The 23,303-nt window shown below is 35.9% G+C and overlaps 1 protein-coding gene across 9 annotated transcripts in view; it reads left to right on the top strand.

Annotated features, from left to right (window-relative positions):
• Positions 1–23,303, top strand: part of TASP1 (taspase 1) — a 280,411-nt gene that overhangs the window by 226,260 nt on the left and 30,848 nt on the right. For 6 of the 9 annotated variants that reach the window (XR_007150907.1, XR_007150904.1, XR_007150905.1 and 3 more), the window contains one exon: positions 15,468–15,541. Coding sequence is in view for 5 of the 9 variants with exons in the window: in XM_047852763.1 (XP_047708719.1) it covers positions 15,468–15,541 (74 nt within the window). In the remaining 4 variants the exon portion in view is untranslated. Of the gene's footprint in view, positions 1–15,467; positions 15,542–19,601; positions 19,778–20,512; positions 20,636–23,303 lie in introns of those variants that run through there. The other 3 variants (XR_007150906.1, XM_047852760.1, XM_047852761.1) reach the window with 3 other exon arrangements.

The raw sequence follows: 23,303 nt of genomic DNA, 5'->3' as shown, positions 1-23,303 counted from the left end.
CAGTTAGTTAACATACAGTATAACATTAGTTTCAGGTGTACAATACAGTGATTCAGTACTTCCACACAACATCCTGGGAGCTGGGTGGAAAATTATTTCTTTAGTGCCTCAGCAATGCTTTGGAATTATTATGTCTTCATTATAGTCTTGATAGAGGCTGACATTTTGGTTCTTAATTAGGGATCAGATGGAAATAAGCAAATTAAGTAGTTGTTTTTAAATGCAAAGTAAATAAGCAGACATGATATTTAAACTTTTTAATAACTGAGTTGCATTAATCTATTGATGTAGTGCTCTGAGATTTATATTTTTCTGAATTAGTTGTCATTTTTAAGACAAAAATGTTGATTACAAATAGATATAATCTGCTTTGTTTGCCTTATAAAAGAACATTTTTTTCCTTTAAATATCACTAACTGTAGTTTTTTAAAAAATTATTTGTTTTGATAGAGAGAGAGAGTGAGCAAGTGGGTAGGGCCAGAGAAAGGGAGTGAGAGAATCCCAACCAGGCTCTACGTTGTCAATGCAGAGCCTGATGTGGGGTTCAGTCTCAGGAACTGTGAGATGGTGACCTGAGTCGAAATCAAGAGTTGGACGCTTAACTGACTGAGCTACCCAGGCGTCCCATCACTAATGTACTTAAAAAAAAAAAAGAAAAAAATTAGAAATAGAGGTTTATCTGTAATTTTTTTCCTCCATCCTGAGAACTATAGTTCTAGCTGTAATCAAACCATGTAGTTTTTTTGGGTTTTTTGTGTTTTTTTTTTGGCTACAAAATTTTCCATCTGATATAAAGAATATAAAGATTTATGAATAGAATTCTAGTGGTTATGTAACTCTTATTACTGTGGTTCTCCTAAAACTCTCAGAAAAACATTTTGACAAATTTTATAGTCCATATTCATCTGCTCAAAAGGGTGATAGAGATTACTCCTGTATGAAATAAATCCTAAAAAAATATTTTTTTGAATGGATGAAATCATGTTTCAGTAAAACTTGTGTCACTGAATGCTTTCCTGTTCATCAGAGAACTTCTAGGTTCCATCCAGTGGTCCTTATTTCCGGAAGTTTCTAATACAATAAAATGATAAAGGAAGAGAGCTGAATTGTCCTTTGAGGCTTGTATCTGACCCACATCCCCTTCCTCCTTTTCAGTCATCATGCTTCTTTAGTATTGAACCAATCAGGGTGATCCTTGGGAAGAGAGAATAGTTATTTTCTTGGCTTAGTATAGCCAAGGTTCTATGGAACCCATTCCTTTTAATACAGTTCAGTGGTTAAAGTTTTTTAGGGAGGCAAGCCAGCTCAAACCACTTAATGGCCACAGGGGGACACACAAGATGAATCTTAAGGATTCCATGTCAGGACAGTAAAGCATCCCTGTGTGAGCCCTATACTGGGTTATAAAGAAACTAACAACCAGGGGGAAAAATCTACAGAGACAATAGGAGGCTGTTCCATTTATGGTTCCTCACTCTTCCCATTTTAAAAATGAATTTGTCTTTATTCAGCAAGCTATAACTTAAAGCACTGTGTAGAACGTCTAAGGGGAAGACATTCCACCTAAGTCTAAAGAGCAGCAGCTGACTTGGCAACTGCCTAGCCTAAGACAGTTCTGATTTTAAAGTTCTGTTTTCCTTGCAAGAAAGTCTGGGATGTGAAGCCAGGCAGAGGGGTTTTAAATGGGTGCAGGAGCCAGTGCAGATGGGGGTTGTTAACAACAATTGAAGAACAACAACTTTTTTTAGAGGGATGGCTAAGAGCTTCTCTCTGGTCAGAAAAGAGAATCTGTTTGGATAAAGAAAACTTGCTTGCACCCCTGGTAAAGAAATTTTATTTGACTTAATTTAAACAGAATGACCTGTGAATCATTTTGAAAGAGGAAGAGGGGGCGCCTGGGTGGCGCAGTCGGTTAAGCGTCCGACTTCAGCCAGGTCACGATCTCGCGGTCCGGGAGTTCGAGCCCCGCATCAGGCTCTGGGCTGATGGCTCGGAGCCTGGAGCCTGTTTCCGATTCTGTGTCTCCCTCTCTCTCTGCCCCTCGCCCATTCATGCTCTGTCTCTCTCTGTCCCAAAAATAAATAAACGTTGAAAAAAAAATTTTTAAATAAAAAAAAAAAAAAAGAAAGAGGAAGAGGTATCCTGGGGGGAACATCTTACAAGGGATGGCTTGTAGCTCTAATGTTAACCAGTAAAGGTGGTGATTTAAATGTCCCCAGGAGTCAACGCCTTACATAGGGACTAAAGGCTGTCTCATATAGTGGAGGGACACTACGACTAAAGTAGAACCACTATTGGGCATTATACTGTGGGTGAGTTTCTTTATTCCAAACCATTAAATGCAACTTTCCAGAAAGGCTAACCTCTAAGATTATGTGCGAATCCATTCTGGATGTCCCTATAATACCATTAACCTGTCATTCATGAGGAGCACATGCACAGCACATCCTACCTAACACATTCTCTGGCACTGCAACAGGATCAGTAGTGTTGGCCTTTTTTCATATCATGCTTATGTGATATGATGTGATGTGAAGTCAGCTGGTAGAGAAGAAACTTGCCAAATCCTTTGACCATTTTTCACTTGTTAAACCCATTCAGGAATTTATTTCAGCATGTCTTTGGTTCTTAAAGTTTTCTGATGGAGATCTTTTCATGGTCTGGTCATTTTCAGTAGCCTCACAATCCCTGTGCTTTGGCTTTCTACAAAACAATAGGCTTTTCAGATTAGTAGTTGAAGTGCAAACAGTCACCAGCCACTACCAAAGCAACATGGCTCTTTCACAGGCTCAGGCATTGCACTCCAGGCTATTCATTTACCTTGTATGCTGCTTGAGTTCATGATTCTCTACATGGAATAATTACACGTGGAAAAATCCCATTACTATAATATAACATCTGCCTGGTTTGCTGTGTTATTATTAGAATTATTTCTTAATACTCTTACCATAAACTTCCATTTTAAGTTTATGAAACAATTTCAATTTTAGTCCTTAAAAACAAGAAACAAATTATAGACTTCTAGATATCACTCATGATAAGAAATACTACTGTTCTATTATTTTTTTCCCCTATGTAACTCTATCTTTTGCCAGGTTTTAATTATAAATTAAGAGTTAATTAGACAGTTTTAAAAGTTTGTGAGATAAACTGGCCTGAGACAAATAAATGTTTTGTATTCATTTTTAAAAACTTACAGAAGTTTTGCAATTTTTAAATTTCTATTGGGAATAAATTTTTGTTCATTTTGATTGTTCTTTAAACATAACAGATTTTGCCCTAATTATATGTGCCCAGTGTAAATTTATGTAGGGACTTATTCATGGCCTTTCATAAGATTTGATTATATTTTAGGTAGTCATGAGACATAAAACAATTTGATAGCATTAGATCAGTTTCATATCATAATAAAGCATTCTCATGAAGGACAATTGAAAATATATGGTATTATTACATCAAATTTCAGAAGTTCAGAATGTCATAATCTAAATATAGAAGAAATTAATTCTTAGATAATATAGATTGATAGGATAATTAAGGTTTTTAGGGAGGTGTGGAGAGAAAACTAGGGTAGCAATACTTATATAGGACAAAATAGACCTTAAAACAAACACTGTAACAGAGACAAAGAAAGACACTATATAATCATTAAGGGGACAATCCAAGAAGGTAGAACAATTGTAAATATTTATGCATCCACATAGGAGCACTCAAATACTTAAAGCAGTTAATAACAAACATGAACTAATCAATAATAATACAATACTAGTAGGGGACTTTAACACCCCACTTACATCAATGAACAGATCATCCGAATAGAAAATCAACAAGGAAACAGTGGCTTTGAATGACATATTGGACTAGATGGATTTAACAGATGGGTTCAGAATGTTCCTTCCTAAAACAGCAGAATACATATTCTTTTCAAGTGCATATAGAACATTCTCCAGAATAGATCATATGTTAGCCCACAAAACAAATCTCAGCATACTCAAAGAAATCAAAGTCATTTCATGCATTTCTTCTGACCACAATGCTATGAAACTAGAAAACCATAAGAAAAAATCTGAAAAGAGAACAAATACATGGAGGTTAAATAACATACTACTAAACAATAAATGGGTCAACCAACAAATCAAAGAGGAAATCAAAATGAAATTAAATGAAAATGAAAACACACAGTCTAAAACATTTGAGATGCAGCAAAAACTGTTCTAAGAGGGAAGGTTTTAGCAATACAGGTCTACCTCAAGAAACAAGAAAAACCTCAAATAAACAACCTAACCCTTACACATAAAGGCATTAGAAAAAGACGAACAATTGAAATCCCAAACCAAAAGAATGAAGTAAATAATAAAGTTAGAGCAGAAATAAAAAAAATATATGAACTAAAAAATAATAGAACATATCAATGAAACCAGGAGCTGCTTCTTTGAAAATATCAACAGAATTGATAAACCATTAGCCAGACTCATCAAAAAAGAGAGAGGACTCAAAATCAGAAATTAAAGAGGAGAAATAACAAATGATAGCACAGAAATACAAAGGATTGTAAGAGAATATGAGGAAAAGTTATATGCCAATAAATTGGACAATTTGGAAGAAATAGATAAATTCCTAGAAACATATAAACTACCAACATTGAATCAGGAGAAATACAAAATTATATAAATAATCAGCAGTGAAATTAATCAGTAGTCAAAAAAATCATCACAAACAAAAGTCTAAGACCAGATGGCTTCACAGGCAAATTATAACAAATATTTAAAGAAGCATTAATACCTATTCTTTTCAACATGAATAGACACTTTCCCAATGAAGACATCCAGATGGCTAACAGGAAAAGATGTACAACATCACTCATCATCAAGGAAATACAAATCAAAACCACGATGAGATACCACCTCACACCTGTCAGAATGGCTAAAATTAACAACACAAGAAACAACAGGTGTTGGCAAAGATACGGAGAAAGAGGAAACCCTCTTGCACTGTTGGTAGGAATGCAAACTGATGTAGCCACTCTGAAGAACAGTATGGAGGTTCCTCAAAAAACTACAAATAAAACTACCTTAGATCCAGCAATTCCATGACTATGTATTTACCCAGAGGATACAAAAAATATGGATATGAAGGGGTACCTGAATCCTAATGTTTATAGCAGCATTATCAACAAGCAGCAGACTATGGAGAGAGCCCAAATGTGCATTGACTGATAAATGGATAAAGAAGATGTGGTATATATAAATGATGGAATATTACTCAGCCATCAAAAAGAATGCAATCTTGCCATTTGCAACAACCTGGATGGAGCTAGAATGTATTATGCTAAGTGAGATAAGTCAAGCAGAAAGAGAAATACCATATGATTTCACTCATGTAGAATTTAAGAAACAAGACAGATGAACATATGGGAAGGGGAGGAAAAAAACAAGAAGAGAAGGAAACAAATCACAAGAAACTCTTGATGATAGAGAATAAACTGAGCGTTGATGGAGGGAGGTGAGTGGGGGATGAGCTAGATAGGTGATGGATATTAAGGAAGGCCTTTTTGATGAGCACTGGATACTGTATGTAATGATGAATCACTGAATTCTACTCCTGAAACCAATATTGCACTGTATTTTGCCTAAAATTTAATTTAAAAAAAGTATTCTCAAACGATTCCAAATAATGAAAAAGGAAAACTTCCAAATTTATTCTATGAGGCCTGCATTACCTGATACCAAAAACAGATAAAAACACTACCAAAAAAGAGAAATGCAGGCCAATATCTTTGATGAACATAGATGCAAAAACTTCTCAATAAAATACTAGCATATTGAATACAAAACTGCATTTTAAAAAGTTATTCACCATGATCAAGTGGAATTTATTCCCAGGATGCAAGCATTGATCAGTTTTCATAAATCAATGTGATATATCACATCAACAAGAGAATGGATAAAAAGCATATGGTCATTTCGATAGATTCAGAGAAAACACTTGACAAAATACAACATCAATTCATGATAAAAATCCTTAACAAAGTAAGTTTAGAGGGAACATTCCTCAACATAATAAAGGCCATATATGAGAAACCCATAGCTAACATCCTACTCGATGAAAAACTTAAAGCTTTCCCCCTAAGATAAGGAACAAGACAGAGATGGCCATTCTCACCACTTTTATTCAACATAGTAGTGAAAGTCTTTGCAAGGCTCTTCCAAAAAACTGCTAGAACTAATAAATGAATTCAGTAAAGTGGCAGGATGCAAAATCAGTGTGCAGAAATCTGTTGCATTTGTATACATCAATAATGAAGCAACAGAAAGAGAATTTAAGAAAACAGTCCTATTTATAATTGCACCAAAAATTATAAGATACCTAGGAATAAGCCTAACCAAGGAGGTGAAAGACCTGTACTGTGAAAACTTTAAAACACTGAGGAAAGAAATTGATGATACAAGGGAATGAAAAGACATTCCATAACTTCAGCAATCAGACAACAAAAATAAATGAAAGGCATACAAATTAGCAAGGAAGAAGTTAAACTTCCAATCTTCACAAATGACATGATACTCTACATGGGAAACCTGAAAGACTCCATCAAAAAATTGCTAAAAGTGATACATGAATTCAGCAAAGTTGCAGGATATAAAATCAAAGTACAGAAATCTTGCATTAATATATGCCAATAATGAAGCAGCAGAAAGAGAAATCAAGGAATTGATCCCATGTACAATTGCACCAAAACCCATAAGATACCTAGAAGTAAACCTAACCAAAGAGGTAAAAGATCTATATGCTGAAAACTATAGAACATTTCTGAAAGAAATTGAAGAAGACACAAAGAAATGGAAGAACATCCCATGTGCATGGATTGGAAGGACAAATATTGTTAAAATGTCTATACTACCCAAAGCAATCTGCACATTCACTGCAATCCATATCAAAATAACATCAGCATTCTTCACAGAGCTAGAACAGTTCTAAAATGTGTATGGAACCAGAAAAGACCCCAAATAGCCAAAGTAATGTTGGAAAAGAAAACTGTGAAGATGAAGGCATCATAATTCCAGACTTCAAGCTGTATTTACAAAGCTGGAATTATCAAGATAGTATGGTATTGGCACAAAGACACTTAGATCAATGGAACAGAATAGAAAAACCAGAAATGGACCCACAAACCTATGGCCAACTAATCTCTGACAAAGCAGGAAAGAGTATCCAATGGAAAAAGGCAGCATCTTCAGCAAATGGTGTTGGGAAAACTGGACAGTGACATGCAGAGGAATGAAACTGGACCAATTTCTTTATTTTTTTAATAGTTGTTTTAAAAATTTTTATTTTTTGAGAGAGAGAGAGCCAGTGAGGGAGGGGCAGAGAGCAAGGGAGACAGAAACCCAAGCAGGCTCCACGCTGTTAGCGCAGAGCCCAATGCAGGGCTCAAACTCATGAACCGTGAGATCATGACCTCAGCTCAAGTCAAGAGTTGGATGCTCAACCAACTGAGCCACCCAGGAGTCCCTAAACTGGACAACTTTATTACACCATGCACAGAAATAAATTCAAATTGGATGAAAGACCTAAATGTAAGACAGGAGACATCAAAATCCTAGAAGAGAATACAGGCAGTAACCTTTTTGACCTCAGCCACAGCAACTTATTACTAGACATGTCTCCAGAGGCAAGGGAAACAAAAGCAAACATGAACTACTGGGACCACATCAAGATAAAAAGCTCCTGCCCAGTGAAGGAAACAACAAAACTAAAAGTCAACCTTTGGAATGGGAGAAGATATTTACAAATGACATGTCTGGTAAAGGGTTAGTATCCAAAATCTGTAAAGAACTTAATTAAATTCAATCCCCCCCAAAACAAACAATCCAGTGAAGAAATTGGTAGAGGACTTTTCCAAAGAAAACATCCAGATGGCTAACAGACACATGAAAAGATGCTCAATATCACTCATCATCAGGGAAATACAAATCAAAACCACAATGAGATACCACCTCACACCTGTCAGAATAACTAAAAGGAATAATTCAGGAAACAACAGATGTTGGCGAAGATGCAGAGAAAAGGGAACCCCCTTGCACTGTTGGTGGGAATGGAAACTGGTGTAGCCACTATGGAAAACAGTATGGATGTTCCTGAAAAAGTTAAAAATAGAACTACCCTACCACCCAGAAATTACACTATTAGGTATTTATCCAAAGGTTACAAAATGCTGATTCAAAGGAGTCCATGCAATATTTATAGCAGTTCTATCAACAATAGTCAAACTATGAAAAGGGCCCAATGTCCATTGACTGATGAACGGGTAAAGAAGTTGTGATATATATATGCGATGGAATGTTACTCAGTGATCAAAAAGAATGAAATCTTACCATTTGCAACAATGTGGATGGAACTAGAGTGTATTATGCTAAGTGAAATAAGCCATTCAGAGAAAGACAAATATCATATAATTTCACTCATGACGAATTTAAGAAACACAACAGATGAACATAGGAGAAGAGAAGGAAAAATAAAATAAGATAAAAATAGAGGGTAGCAAACCATAAGAGACTCTTAAATATAGAGAACAAATTGAGGGTTGATGGAGATGGTGGCCGGGGGAATGGGCTAAATGGGTGATGGGCATTAAAGAGGGCACTTGCTGGGATGAGCCACTGGGTGTTATATGTAAGTGATGAATCACCAATTTCTACTCCTGAAACCAATACTACACTATATGTTAACTTACTTGCATCTAAATTTAAAAAAAAAGGGGGGGGGCGCCTGGGTGGCTCAGTTGGTTAAGTATCCGACTTCAGCTCAGGTCATGATCTCACAGTCCGCGAGTTTGAGCCCCATGATGGGCTCTGTACTGACGGCTCGGAGTCTGGAGCCTGTTTCAGATTCTGTGTCTCCCCCTCTCTCTGCCCCTCCCCTGTTCATGCTCTGATTCTGTCTCAAAAGTAAATAAACATTAAAAAAATTATAAAAAAAGAAAAGATATTCAATGCTCATAGGTTGAAAGAACAAATACCATTTAAATGCTATATTACCCAAAGCAACCTACAGATTTAATGAAATCCCTATCAAAATACCAATAGCATTTTTCGCAGAACTAGAACAATTCTAAAATTTGTATGTAACTACAGAAGAATCTGAATAGCCAAAGCAATCTTGAAAAAGAAAAGCCAAAGGATCATAATTCCAGATATGAAGTTATATTACAAAGGTGTAGTAATCAAAATGGTATGGGAGTGGCATAAAAATAGACACATAGATTAATGGAACAGAATAGAAAATCCAGAAATGAATTCACAACAGTATGGTCAGTTAATCTTTGACAAAGCAGGAAAGAATATCCAGTGGGAAAAGGACAGTCTCTTCCAGAAACAGTATTGGGAAAATGGACAACATGCAAGAGAAATAAACTGGACCACTTTCTTACACCATACACAAAAATAAACTTAAATGGATTAAAGACCTAAATGTGAGACCTGAAACCATCAAAATCCTAGAGGGGAACACAGACAGTACTCTCTTTGACATCAGCCATAGCAACTTTATTCTAGATATGTCTCCTGAGGCAAGGAAACAAAAGCAAAATTAAACTATTGGGACTACATCAAAATAAAAAGCATCTGCACAGCAAAGGAAACAATCAGCAAAACTAAAAGGCAGCCTACAGAATGGGAGAAGATACTTACAAATGATATCTGATAAAGGGTTAGTATTCAAAATATATAATTAAACACCCAAAAAACATAATCCAATTAAAAAATGGGCAGAAGACATGAAGAGACATTTCTCCAAAGAAGATATACAGATGGCCAACAGACAAATGAAAAGAGGCACATCACTCATCATCAGGGAAATGCAAATCATAAACTACAATGAGATCTCACTTCACACGTGTCAGAATGGCTAAAATCCATACAAGTGTAGGAGATAAAGAAATCCCCTGCACTGTTGATGGGAAGACAAACTGGTACAGCTACTGTGAGAAACAGTATGGAGGGGTCCTCAAAAAGTTAAAAATAGAACTACCTCTTGTACTGTTGGTGGGAATGCAAACTGGTGCTGTCACTGTGACAAACAGTATGGAAGGTCCTCAAAAAGTTGAAAATATAACTACCCTATGATCCAGCAATCACAGTACTAGTGTTAAAAATACAAAAACATTATTTCAGTGGGATATATGCACTGCTGTATTTATTGCAGCATTATTTACAAAAGCCAAATTATGGAAGCATCCTAAGTATCCATTGATAGATGAATGGATGAACAAGATATATCACACACACACACACAATGGGATATTATTCAGGCTTGAAAAAAGAATGAAATTTTGCCATTTTCAACAACATGGTTGGAGCTAGAGAGTATAATACTAAGTGAAATAAGTCAGTCCGAGAAAAACAAATACCATATGATTTCAGTCATATTTTGAATTTAAGAAACAATGCAAACAAAAGGGAAGAGAGAGAGAGAGAAATCAAGAAACAGGCTCTTATAGAGAACAAACTGATAGGGAGATGAGTTGGGGGGATGGGGGTTAAAGAGTACACTTTTCATCATTAGCACTAGTAATGTATAGAATTGTTGAATCACTATATTGTACACTTGAAACTAATATAATACTGTACATTAGCTATACTCAGATTAAAATTAAGATCTTAATGAAATTGACATGGCCCCCAAGCTCAGTGTTGAAGTGCTTTCCTAATGCAAAGAGGTTGTGCTGCCTTGTGGAGAAAGGGTGCATGTTAGATAAACATCATTCAGGCAAGAGTTGTTATGCTGTTGACGATGAACTCAGAGTTCATGAATAACAGTATCGTACATCCAGAAAAAGGAAGAGGAAATTCATTGATCTGTATGTAGGGCTGCTCCAAAAATTCCTAAAATAATGTCTGTGGTGCATGATGAAGCCATGGAAAAACTGGACAATTAGCTAAACTTGTGCATTCATAAGATAATGACCAATAAACAGAGCATAGGGGACAGCATTGTTTTGAGGCTGAAAACCAGATTAATTCATGAGCAGGTCATCTAGGGTCAGGAAAATGGTTAACTCTTCTTTGCTCGTGTTTCATTATAAAGAAATATAAGATGTCTTATACAGAAACATTTAAGGTTACTTACTGATTGAAAATGTTGTGACCAGAGGCTTGTGGGAATCAAACCCAGTATTTTCCTTAGGAGCAATAGCTCAGTATTTGCTAATTCAATGTTCATGGCAACACTGTAGAATATAACTACCACAAAGTGCAGGGATGTATTTTCAAATGGCTATGCTTCCATCATTTGTGAGAGTGCTCTTTTCTCTACTCCAGCTAACATAATGTTTCAAACTTTGATATCTGATAGTTGAATAATGGTAGTTTGCAGTTTTAATTTGCATTACATTTAGTATGAAAAATGTAGAAGAACATCTTTTCATGTTTTGGAGCCACTTATATTCCCCTTGTTTTCTCTTTTTCCTTTTGTCTTTTTCTCATTGATTTGTGGCACATCTTTATGTATGAAGAAAATTAGCTCTTTTTCTATGCTACAAATTGCAGATATTTTCACTAGTGTGTCATTTGTCTCTATACTTTTTTCCCCATATGGCAAAAGAAAATACACATTTTTTTTTTTGATAGAGAAAGAGAGAAAGAGTGTGAGCAGGGGAGAGGGATGGGGGTGGAGAGAGAGAGAGAGAGAGAGAGAGAGAGAGAGAGAGAGAGAGAGAGAGAATTTTAAGCAGGGTACACGCTGAGCATGAAGCCCAATGTGGGACTCGATCCAACAACCCTGGGATCGAGACCTGAGCCAAAATCAAGACTTGGACGCTCAACCAACTGAGCCACCCAGGCACCCCTATAAACATTTTCAATGTAGTCAAATGTATTGATCATGGCTTTTGTGGCCTCTTGGGTTTGTTACAGTTTTAAAAGCTTTTCTTAAGAGATGTATAAGAGTTGTGTTTGTGTTTGAAGTTTTGTGATCCTTTGGTGTTGTTAAGGAATTTAATCTTTTCAGTATATAACATTAATTACAAATCTTTCTTTCCATGCTGGGTAAATTTCAAAGCAATAGAACGATGGAAGTTCACCAGGTTTTGGAATCCAAAAGTCCAGTTTGAATTGTAGTTTATGCACTTACTAAAGTGACCTAAGCCATGTTACTTACTTGCTCTTAGCCTCAGGTTCCCCATCCGGGCATTAGTGAGTTCTATTACAAAAGACAGTGCCTGGCACGTGATAGATTCTCAATGTTAGTTGCTCTCTCTCCTGCTTTCCTGAAGCCCTTGACCAGGAAATATTTGATAAATTAATGTAAGACATATACTTAAATAAATAGGATTTCTTTACGAAAGCATTCTATAATTTAAATTATAAAAAAATTTCTGTTGAGTTTCTCAAGCCAGCCTGAACTAGTAACTCATACATACATACATACATACATACATACATATTTGAGTTGTAGGTACTAAAAATTGTGTGTCAGTACAATGCACATTGCAAAAATACATTTTTTGGTAATAAATGGTTTTTGGTAATTTGGTAATATATGGTAAATTTTTGGTAATAAATGTGAAAAAAGTAAATGAAGACTGAATTTTTAGACACTGCATTATTTTCTTTAAGAACTCCTAGACTATGTCTAGAAACTTCATTGGAACCCCTTTAATTAAAAAAGCAATTAGTTAATGAAATCAGTCAGTGTACCCAATTTATCCTGTTTCATAATTCTAAATGTTTTACATTATTTTCTTTTTTTCAACGTTTTTTTTTGGTTTGTTTGTTTTTTATTTATTTTGGGACAGAGAGAGACAGAGCATGAACGGGGGAGGGGCAGAGAGAGAGGGAGACACAGAATTGGAAACAGGCTCCAGGCTCCAAGCCATCAGCCCAGAGCCTGACGCGGGGCTCGAACTCACGGACCGCGAGATCGTGACCTGGCTGAAGTCGGACGCTTAACCGACTGCGCCACCCAGGCGCCCCTACATACTTTATTTTCTTAAAGCAGGCTACATTTTTAGAGAGAATAATGCATTCTAAAATCATCAAAATTGTGTCATAAAAATAAAGCATAATGTGTTTATCCTTTAGTTTCATGACTAGATCAACTATATTTCCATGTATTTTTCTTTCCATGGCTAATTCATGAGCCACCTTAACATGTGGAGCATAAGGAGAAGTCACAATTTTAGAAATGCCTTAACTTTGTATTTAAATACAATTGCTTTGTCACTACTCTAAGGAAATTCAGTAAGACTTGAATGCCTTTGCTCTATTAGGCAATTTAGAATATCCCAGACCTTGCTCTGGACTTCAAGATTTTTTGTAGTTCAAAGCAGATGTGTGAGGAAGAAAAAACATCTGGTGAAGAGAACTTGCTTCGTCGCGTGATGCTGTTTTCCTGCACTCTTCAGCAGAGCGTCTGTTGAGCAGGTTGGCAGGTTCGATAATTAATTAATGATGAGGGAATGAGCCACGTATCTGAGGAACTCAGTTTTGCCCCTTACTGCTTCTTTCTTCCCCACATGTCTGGCAAAGCCTTCAGAGTCTAGGATCACTGATCCCACAGTTGTGTCTCAACTCCAACACTTGTCTTCAGGCTTAATTAGCTCAGAGATATAAACAGATGGATGGTCTGGGACCCAGAGGGTTTAGTGTTGAGCAATGCAGTTTTATTATCAGGGACTTTGAAACTTTTGTTGAAGAAGTACATCATCAAAACTTAAAAAAAAACCTTAGAATTTTGAAAGTACATACTTGAAGGCGACAGAGCTGTGTGTATCCGTATATTTGTGGATTTTTCTTTTGTCACTTTTTGTTTAAATAGAAGCTCAAACTTACAGGAAAGTTGCAAGAATAATACAAGAGACACCCATTATTCCTTTACCCAGATTTACCAACTGTTTTTATTTTACCCTGTTTGTCTTTACATCCTCACTCCTTCCTTCCCCTCTCTTCCCTCTAGACACACACACACGCACACACGCACACACACACACACACACACACACACACACACACACACATACACACACATCATACACATTTAAACATGTGCTTTTTTTTAATGAACTGTTTGAAGGCAAGGTGGATGTCAGCTATCTTTACTCCTAATACTTCAGTGTATATTTCTTAAAGACAGGCCATTCTTCTAAATAATCACAGTATAGTTATCAAAATCATAAAATTTAATATTGATATGGGATTATTATCTAAGCCATAGTCCCTTTTAAATTTCATCAGTTGTCTCAGTATTGTGCCTATGATGTTCCCCACCCTCCTCAGACCTATTCAGGATAACACATTGCATTTAGTTGTCATATCTCCTTTACATGGGAATGGTTTTTCAACTTTTTGTGTATGTTTTGACTTTGACATTTGTGAAGGGTTGAAATCGGTCCTTTAGTAGTATTCCTGTAATTGAGTTTGTGTGGTATTTCCTCACGCAGTCTGGGCTCTGCAGTTTTGGCAGAAGTACCACAGGAGTGGTGGTGTACGTCTGACGGTGTCTTATCAGGGGGCACGTGGTGTTGATTTTTTCTTAATTGGTGATGTGAGTTTCGATCATTTGATTAAGGGGGGGGGCCATTGGTTTCTCCACAGTGAACCTACACTTCCCCCGTTTCTATTTTGTAAGAACATTATGGAGAGATATGTTGAGACTATGTAAACAGCTTGCTCATCTTCAAATTTTCACCCACTCGTTTTAGCAACCGTGATGATTTTCTAAGTCTGTTATTTCTTCTATATTTACTAGTTGGCATTCTGCTGCAAGGAAGAGCTTTCTTTCTTTTCTCTTTTATTTATTCATTTATTTATTTGCGTTAGTATAGTTTCATTGGTTCTTATTTTATTCAGTGGTGATAATTCCTTACTATCATGATTTATTTTGATACTTTGGCCAGTGGAAGCCCCTCAGTCTGACCTCGGGGTCATTTTGATAAGTTGTCATCATTCCTTGAGCTTCCTTACTTTCTGACATGCAAAAAGATGTTCCAGATTCATTTTATATTTTCTCTGCCCCAGCCCCGGAACGAACATTCTCCAAGGAATCCTGGTTCCTTTTCATGGAGAATGGTATTTAGAAACCAAGACTGTGTGTGTGTGTGTGTGTGTGTGTGTGTGTGTGTTAAGGGAAACTACGTTATGGAATATTACATGTGCTAAATCATTGTGTACTGTACGTATGAATGTATGGTGCATGTGTGTGTTTAAGTTTACAAGTTTCAAACAGAAGAGCACTTATTTTACATGTAATAATTATAAGTTTTGACAAGAAAGAAATACATTTTTCATTTCACAGTAAATGGCATTACACAGTTTTGAGTTCTAAATCATCTTGACATTTATGAAGGACCAAATGGAAAGTAGGCAACTGAGTGTGTTAAATATAAAGCTATCTTTAACTGTTGTATTAAAAAGCAAAGATTTATTTTCCATCTGTGATCTGAATGTGCCTACTTGTGTTCTCTTCCACGGCAGTGGAATTTCTGTGGAGCCACACGACAGAGAGCATGTGTGTTGGATACATGTCAGCCCAGGATGGGAAAGCCAAGGTAAGCGGGAACACTGGGGCATAACCTGAAAACATTGCAGCTGTTGCATGAACCTCTAACTGGCTAAGTTGATACAAATGAAATTTTTCAGCTTCTGTTGGGCAGTAACTCTGTGATCTTTATGGGAATCTGATTAAGCACAGTTAACGATGCCAAAGAAAAACAGCAGATCTTTTTAGCTTTTAATGACAAAGCAGGGGAGATTAGGAAACACCACCTCCCTTTTATTTTCATCTTGATCTTCCTCATCTATTGTGAATAATTGGAAAAGAAGAAACTGGGGATTGAGAAGAGAAAGTGGGAGTAGAACTGATGGGCTGACCGGGCTGGGTGATTTTGCCGGGAGTGTTGGAATAGATCAAGGAAACAGAGGGAAAAACAGTGCTTGTATACCACCCTACATGTTCAAGGGCAGAGGCAGCCAATGTGCTTGCACATGCAACTTGTCCAGTGCTCTGGTGTGTTCTGGCATACCCTGGCATGATGCCCTTGTGGGAAGAGTCAAAGGTCTGTGCTCTGGGCGACACGTGCCTGTGGCATGCATCCCTCGGTGAGTCACAACAATCACACAGACATACACAGCACCTCGTGAGTTGCTTGGTTTCACTGCACCCACGGTGGGTGAGTCTGGGAGTAAGAAATATAATTTGTGGGTTTTATTTTATACTGGCCTCATGTTCTTCTTGTTCATAAAAGTTTTAGAAACAGCTGTGGCATATGATGTTTACTTGGCATTAAAGTGCCTCAATTGCAAAGCTGTAAAGTTGGGCCACCTCTTTTTTAAAGGACATAATTTATTTTGCATATGGGGAAATATAAGTAAGGAAACTTCTGATACAAACTGTCTGATAAATATTGAATCATTAACAAATCAAAGATGCATGCAGCAAATTAAGGGTACATGTCAGTTTATTGTTTATTGCTAACCCATCCAGACTGGCCTCTATATTATTCAGCAAGCCAGGAGCATCACAGGGCTTCTGTGAGTACAGCATACAAGAACATTTCATCAGACAAAGATTGACTTATACTTGTCATAGTATTACTGAGTTCTCCTCACCTTTGTCTTACCCTCAACTAATACAGTTTTCACATTGTATTAGTAGGCTTATTTCATAAGAGAATGCACAGAGATTGCTTTGTTTCATAGTATATACGGAGAAGAATTATAATTGCTCACTTTAAAGGTGATTTTTGAGCTTCAAGCAACATTGCCTAATAGAATTTTCTGTGATGAGTGAAATTATTTATATTTATATTTTGTTATCCAGTGTGATAGCCACTAGTCACCTGGCTATTGAGCACCTGAAATATGGCTAGTATACCTGAGGAACAGAATTTTAAATTAGTTTAATTTAAATTACTTAGGGTTTTTTTTTAATGTTTATTTATTTTTGAGAGAGAGAGAGAGAGAGAGAGAGAGAGAGAGAGAGAGCGCATGTGCACAAACAGGGGAGGGGCAGAGAGAGGGAGACACAGAATCCAAAGCAGGCTCCATGCTGTCAGTGCAAAGCCCAATGTAGGGCTCAAACCAATGAGCCGTGAGATCATGACCTAAGTTGAAGTCGGATGCTTAACTGACAGAGCTACCCAGGTGCCTCTAAATGACTTAACTTTTAATTTAGATAGCCACATGTGGCAAAACAGCTACTGTATTGAACATCATGGGTTTAAAGAATGAGTGGAAAAATGGTTATTCAAATAAGTATTTTCAGAACACTCTTTTCTTCCCAATGACAAAATAATTTCCAAATATAAATAAGCCTGATAAGCCATAAGAATGGCTTACAGCCATTTAAGTTTCTCTTACCCCATACATATTGACTCTGAGCTAAAATTGCTTTTTAATAAAAGAACAAGTAGGAGGTGGACTTCAGTATTTAAGCCAGTGTGGTGGGGGTACCATCATGTTATTTAAGTCCCTTGTGTAGAAATGTTCCAGTTATCCCTGCTGGTGGCCTGTGGAAGGCACCTTACTATTTAACATGAAATATGGGTAGTAAAGAGAGTGGAGAGTCCTGCATTGAGCCCAAAGATGTTTGGCCTCTAGTTGCATTGCTTGACATCTGGTCGATGTGGTTTTCATATTGCTGGTAAATTCTCCAGCTGGTAGTCTTGATTGGGCCAACAGATACAGCTGCTCCTCTTGCCTCACTTGTAAATTATGTTTTTGACCTTCCTTGCAGAGAGTTAATCCCTCTCCCTTTCTTCCTCCTTTGAGCCTGTGGCTACAAATGCTTTCCAGAAAGAAAAAAAAAAAAAAACCCACCCAAAACACTAATGCTTTGGCTGTTGAATTCTATTGATCAAAAAACCATCTCTTCTGTCATAAAGGCTGGAATTTTATTGTATTGCAAGTAAGACAATGTTAGAAATGAAAAGCTGGGCTCAAAAGAGAAAGGGGCAATAGCAAAGTTTGTATTCCTTTTAAGAGAGTAAGTAAGCCTTTGGCCTACCCCTCTGGTTTCCTGACTTCAATGAAAAAAATGCTGAATTAATGGTATACCCATTCAGTATGATGACTGGTTTGTAAAACATGTTCTTATATAATGTTGAGGTCCATGGTAGCAAAATAAGAAAGAAGGCATCTTTAAAAATTAAACCAAAACAAAACTCAAAAACCAAACAACAAAACACACACACATTTTTTAAATTTAAAAACTATTTCTAAAAAGTTCTTTTTTTTTTTTTTTTCCAATTTGGACTTATTGTTACCAACCTCAGAAACTAAACCACCTGGCTATTCAAACATTTTATTTAAGCTAGCTATGTTCAATCCAAGTTAAGTCCTTGAATTAAAGTTCACCTCAAAATCATACTGCTTTAAAAAGAGTGGATAATAAATATTATAACCAAAATCCATATATGATTTGAATTAAATAGAAGTAGTTTCTTTTACAAATTTCTTTGTTTTCTTCTCTTTTTTATAGAACATTCTTTCAATTGTATAATTTAATTTAATTTCTAAGACTGGTAGCATAAGTTAAAGAGATTTTTTTTATTAAACCAAAACTAGGGCATTGATACCAGTTGGATTTAAAAATCAGATTGCCTATATCCTACCCAGATAGTGCCTAATGAATAGTTTTTAATAAACACCCTGTGTGCATGGACTACTGTAATAAAAACAGATGTTAAGACTGCATGGAACTTATTCAAGTGTAATAAGTGAAACCTAGGTTTTTTTTTTTTACTATGTAGAGGTCACTTTTTATAACAACAGTGAAAATACTATTATAAAAAAATTCATTCTTGAGGAAGAGCAGGCTGTTTTATGATCTTAACGTGTCTCCCCACAGAATTCTTATTAGTTGCAGAGAAAAATAAATATAAATGGGGAAACCAGGCAACAACTTGACCTTGTGATCAAAATTAATGTGACTAGTGAGGGGCAGATGGACATCATGTGGCTCTGGATGTGATAACCTGAGAAAGGCACAACATCATTTTTATAGTATTCCATCTGGAAGTGCATAACCTGAATCTAAGCACAAGGAAACATCAGACAAATCTAAAATGAGGAACATTCTATGAAAAGAGAAAAAAAGGACTATATTCTTCAAAAATGTCAGTGTCATAAAAGACAAAAGCTGAGGGAAATGCTCCAGATTAAACAATAGTAGAGTCTTGACAACTAAATGTAATACTTGATCCTAGACTGGATCCTATATGGGAAGGGGGAAATGCTATAAATGCGTTACTAGGTCAATTTACAAAATTGGAATATAAATAGAAAAAAGTGTATCGTTGTTAAATTTGTTACAACTGTACTGTGGTACGTAAAGAAATATTCTCACTCTTAGCAAATACAGACTAAAGTATCTAGGGATAACGGGCCATAATATATACACTATCTTCTTGATGGTTCAGAAAAAATATGTGGATGGATGGATAGATGGAGAGCAAATTACAAAGTAATGGAGCAAAATGTTATCAATAGGTGAATCTGGGTAAAGGATATATGGATGTTCCTTGAACTGTTCTGTAATTTTGATATTATTTTTGCATAGACAATTTAAAATGTATTATCACTCTTGGATATTATGGCACATTTGATTAGGTTTGAAATGAATACGTAATGGAATGATGCAGTGCCAGGAAGCTGGAGCCTGGGTTTTCCTTCCACTCTGCACACTTGGTGTGATCACTCTGCTTCTTGGGATCTCAGGAGCCTCATCTGTAAAATGAGAATAAGAATACCTTATTATGCCTAAATCCTTTCTGGGAGAAGGTATGATAACAACAAAGAAACAAAATCTGTCTCTGAATACAGATGACTGGACCCTATTAACTCCTTGATGTATCTATATATCTATATCTATCTATATCTATATCTATATCTATATCTATATCTATATCTATATCTATATCTGTCTATATATCTATATCATAGATATATTGTATATATTATAGATATTTGCATATATTATGACCCCCTAGATATTTGCATTTATTAGCACCCCTAGATACTTGCCTCCAATATGCAAAATTCTAAATTCTGCATTCCAGATTACATAAGCAGATATGATTCACTGTAGAATTTTTGCAATCTGAATGTTGTATTTACTGTTTTGTCTTTTTTGAAGATAGTTTCTGAGGCTTAAAAAAAAATAAACATCTATATAAAAGGAATAGAACATATGGGATTTCTGAGAGTTTTTTGTTAGGCTTAATGTACCTCTCAAATAAAGTCTAGGAGGAAGACAAATACAAAATGTGAGGCAGACAAGAAGGAGTTATCAAAGGAATTGAGAAAGAAATTTCTACTCCCAGTTAGGATGAAGAAAGTCACAAGAGACTTGCTCCTACTCCCAACAATGAGAATGAGCTGGATAAACTATAAAATCATAAATTTAAAAAACCATCCAAAAAGCTGAATATGCTAGAAAAACCTGAATGAACTAAGTCCCAGAAAGAGACAAACCTTTTTTAGGAGAGAATAAAAACTCTTGACTGGTTTATTTCTGGCAGAACATCAGGAAGAAGAGTAAAACTGACATAGAAGAATATAAAGAGAAACCAGCCCAACTTTCAATGAACTGTTTATGGCCACATGTGTGACAGCTTAAAATCCTAAGAAGCCCCAGTCCCAGGGTGAGTCTCACACCCACCACCAGTTCTTCCCTATGAAGCCTTCACCAAGTGAACACACCAAAGGCTTGGAGCATGGTAAAGAACTTAGTGATTCATCAAGGTGTGTAGAATTTGCACCAAGTACATGGCAGTAGCCAAAGAAAGACTGGAGATAGAGCAAGAGAGCTGAGAGACATCTCCCTGAGGTATAGTGGCCCTTTATCAAGTGCAAGGCAATTGCAAGAGAAGGCTGGGATAAAGCAAAAGAAATGATAAGAAACCTCCCTTATTTCTGCAAGGTGTACAGGACCTTCATCAAGGGCAAAGCAGTGTACTAATGAATGCTAGTGCCTGGGGAACAGGGTGAAGAAATAAGCTAAGGCATGGAAACCTGGGGGAGATTATCAAGAGTAAAGAGATCACCTAAGCATCCCAGAAATCTGGTGGCTGGGCTATAAACAAAGAGAAATATCCCATGATTAGAATACTGGCAGCGGGATTATAAGACACAGAGAAGTCTTCAGAGTCTAATCAGGGCTCAGATCCCAGACTTTGCTTAAGGGAGATCTCTGATCCAGACCTCAAAATATTAGCCAAGAGTGAACTGAATCTAAACCTACCACAAACCCCAGAACCAGTTCACTAGAGATTAGACTGATTCACAGTCCTAACCTATGGGAAGAGGGTGTGCCATTTTCTTAGGATAAATAATATCCATGTTAAATATAATTTACTATTATTTTACATGCAGTGTCTATCACACAATTAAAATTGAGTCCTCTGAAGAAACAGAAAAAAATTAATGGAAACTTATCCATAGATGACTTGGATGTTGGAATTAGCAGAGAAGGATAATAAAATAATTTTGATAACTACAAAAAGAAATAACAAAATGGAAATGGTATAATGGAAAAATACAACATCAGAAATAAAGTACTTATTTGATGGGCTTAACAGGAAATTGGGGTGGAAAATATGATTAGTGAACTTGAGAACCATTCAGTAGAAACTGTCCAAAGTTAAACACAAAGAAGAAAATGAATCTAAGAAACTGAAACGAGTGTCTGACCTATGGAACTATCACAAGTGGCCTAAAATGTGTGCGTTTGGATTAATATAGCTGTGAAGTTCTTATGTTAGTATTTGAATGTAGTTTGAGGTAAATGTGCTTATTTAATTTCTAGAGCAACAAATTTAAGCATAACAAAAAAGTTGTTAAAAAAATCAATGCAAGACATATAAGAAAGTATACTACAAAATATTAACCAAAGAGTTGGTAGGAAAAGAGGAACAGAAAAACATATAACATAAAACAAATGCTATAAGACTTAAGTTCAATTATAACAATAATTACATTAAATGTGAATAAAGTAAACATTCAATTTAAAAGGCACAGATTTTCAGATTGAAAAAAATTTCAGAAGACCCATCCATATGGTGTTTATAAGAAATAGACAAAATTAGTAGTATAAAGATTCAGACAAAATTAGTAGTGAGATTGTAGAAAAAAATGTATCTGCAAACACTAAGCATAAGAAAGTTGGTATGGTTATATTAATGTCAGGCATAGGAAACATTCTAAGGTGAGGCAGCATATTTCATATTGATAAAATGGCCAATTCATTAAAAGAAGACATAAAAATTCTAAGGATGTATGTACCAAGTAAAGGAAGTAAAAATTGAGAGAACTATAGAGAAGGAATCAACAAATCTACAGTGTAGTTGGGAATTTTAACATTCCTCTCTCAGTAATAAGTAGAATAAAAATCAGTAAATATATGAACAGCACTATGATCCAGCTTGACTTAAGCAATATTTATAGATTCCACACTCAATAAGCTATTCTTTTCAAGTTTACAAGGAATACTCACCAAAAGAAATTGGAAATTACTTCAAATAGAATGATAATGGAAATATCTTAGAATTTATTGTATGCAATGAGAACACTAAAAGAAAAAGTGTGTCCTTAAATGCTTATAGCAGAAAATTTAAATAAATGAGTAAAACTTCCATCTTACGAAGATTTAGGGAAAGTAAATACAAAATAATCAAGATTAAAAAGTAAAAACAGTGATGTAGAAAATAAAAAAATAGAGAAAAATCAACAAAGCCAGAAATTGGTTCTTTGAAAAAAGTTAATAAAATTGATGTAGTCTTAGAAAAAATGGTCAGGAAAGAGAGAATAGAACAAATTACCAATATCAATGCAGAATCATGGATCCTACAGACATTAAATGGATAATAAGGTGATACAATGAGTAACTTTATTACAATACATTCAGTAACTTAGATGAAATTCATAAATTCCTTGCAATAAAAACCCAAATTAGGAAATCTAACACAGAAAATTGGAAAAAAGCATATACATATTTAAGAAATTGAATTTATCATCAAAATCTTCTCACAAGGAAAACTTCATGCCCAAAGAGGCAAGAAGAAATAGGGGCACCTGGGTGGCTCAGTTGGTTAAGCATCTAACTCTTGGTTTTGGCTCAGGTCATGATCTCAGGGATTGGTTTATAAGTTCAAGCCCCACATCAGGCTACATGCTGCTGGTGTGGAGCCTGCTTGGGATTCACTGTCTCTTTCCCTCCCTCTCTCTGCTCCTCCCCCCACTCATGTGTACTGTCTCTCTCTCTCTCTGTCTCTCTCTCCCTCTCAAAATAAATTAACTTAAAAAAAATAAAGA

The sequence above is a fragment of the Prionailurus viverrinus genome, chromosome A3 (assembly GCF_022837055.1).
Source record: "Prionailurus viverrinus isolate Anna chromosome A3, UM_Priviv_1.0, whole genome shotgun sequence".
In the NCBI taxonomy this organism is placed as follows: Eukaryota; Metazoa; Chordata; class Mammalia; order Carnivora; family Felidae; genus Prionailurus; species Prionailurus viverrinus.
The sequence above is the reverse complement of the archived record's forward strand: the minus strand, read 5'-3'. Positions and strand labels throughout refer to the sequence as shown.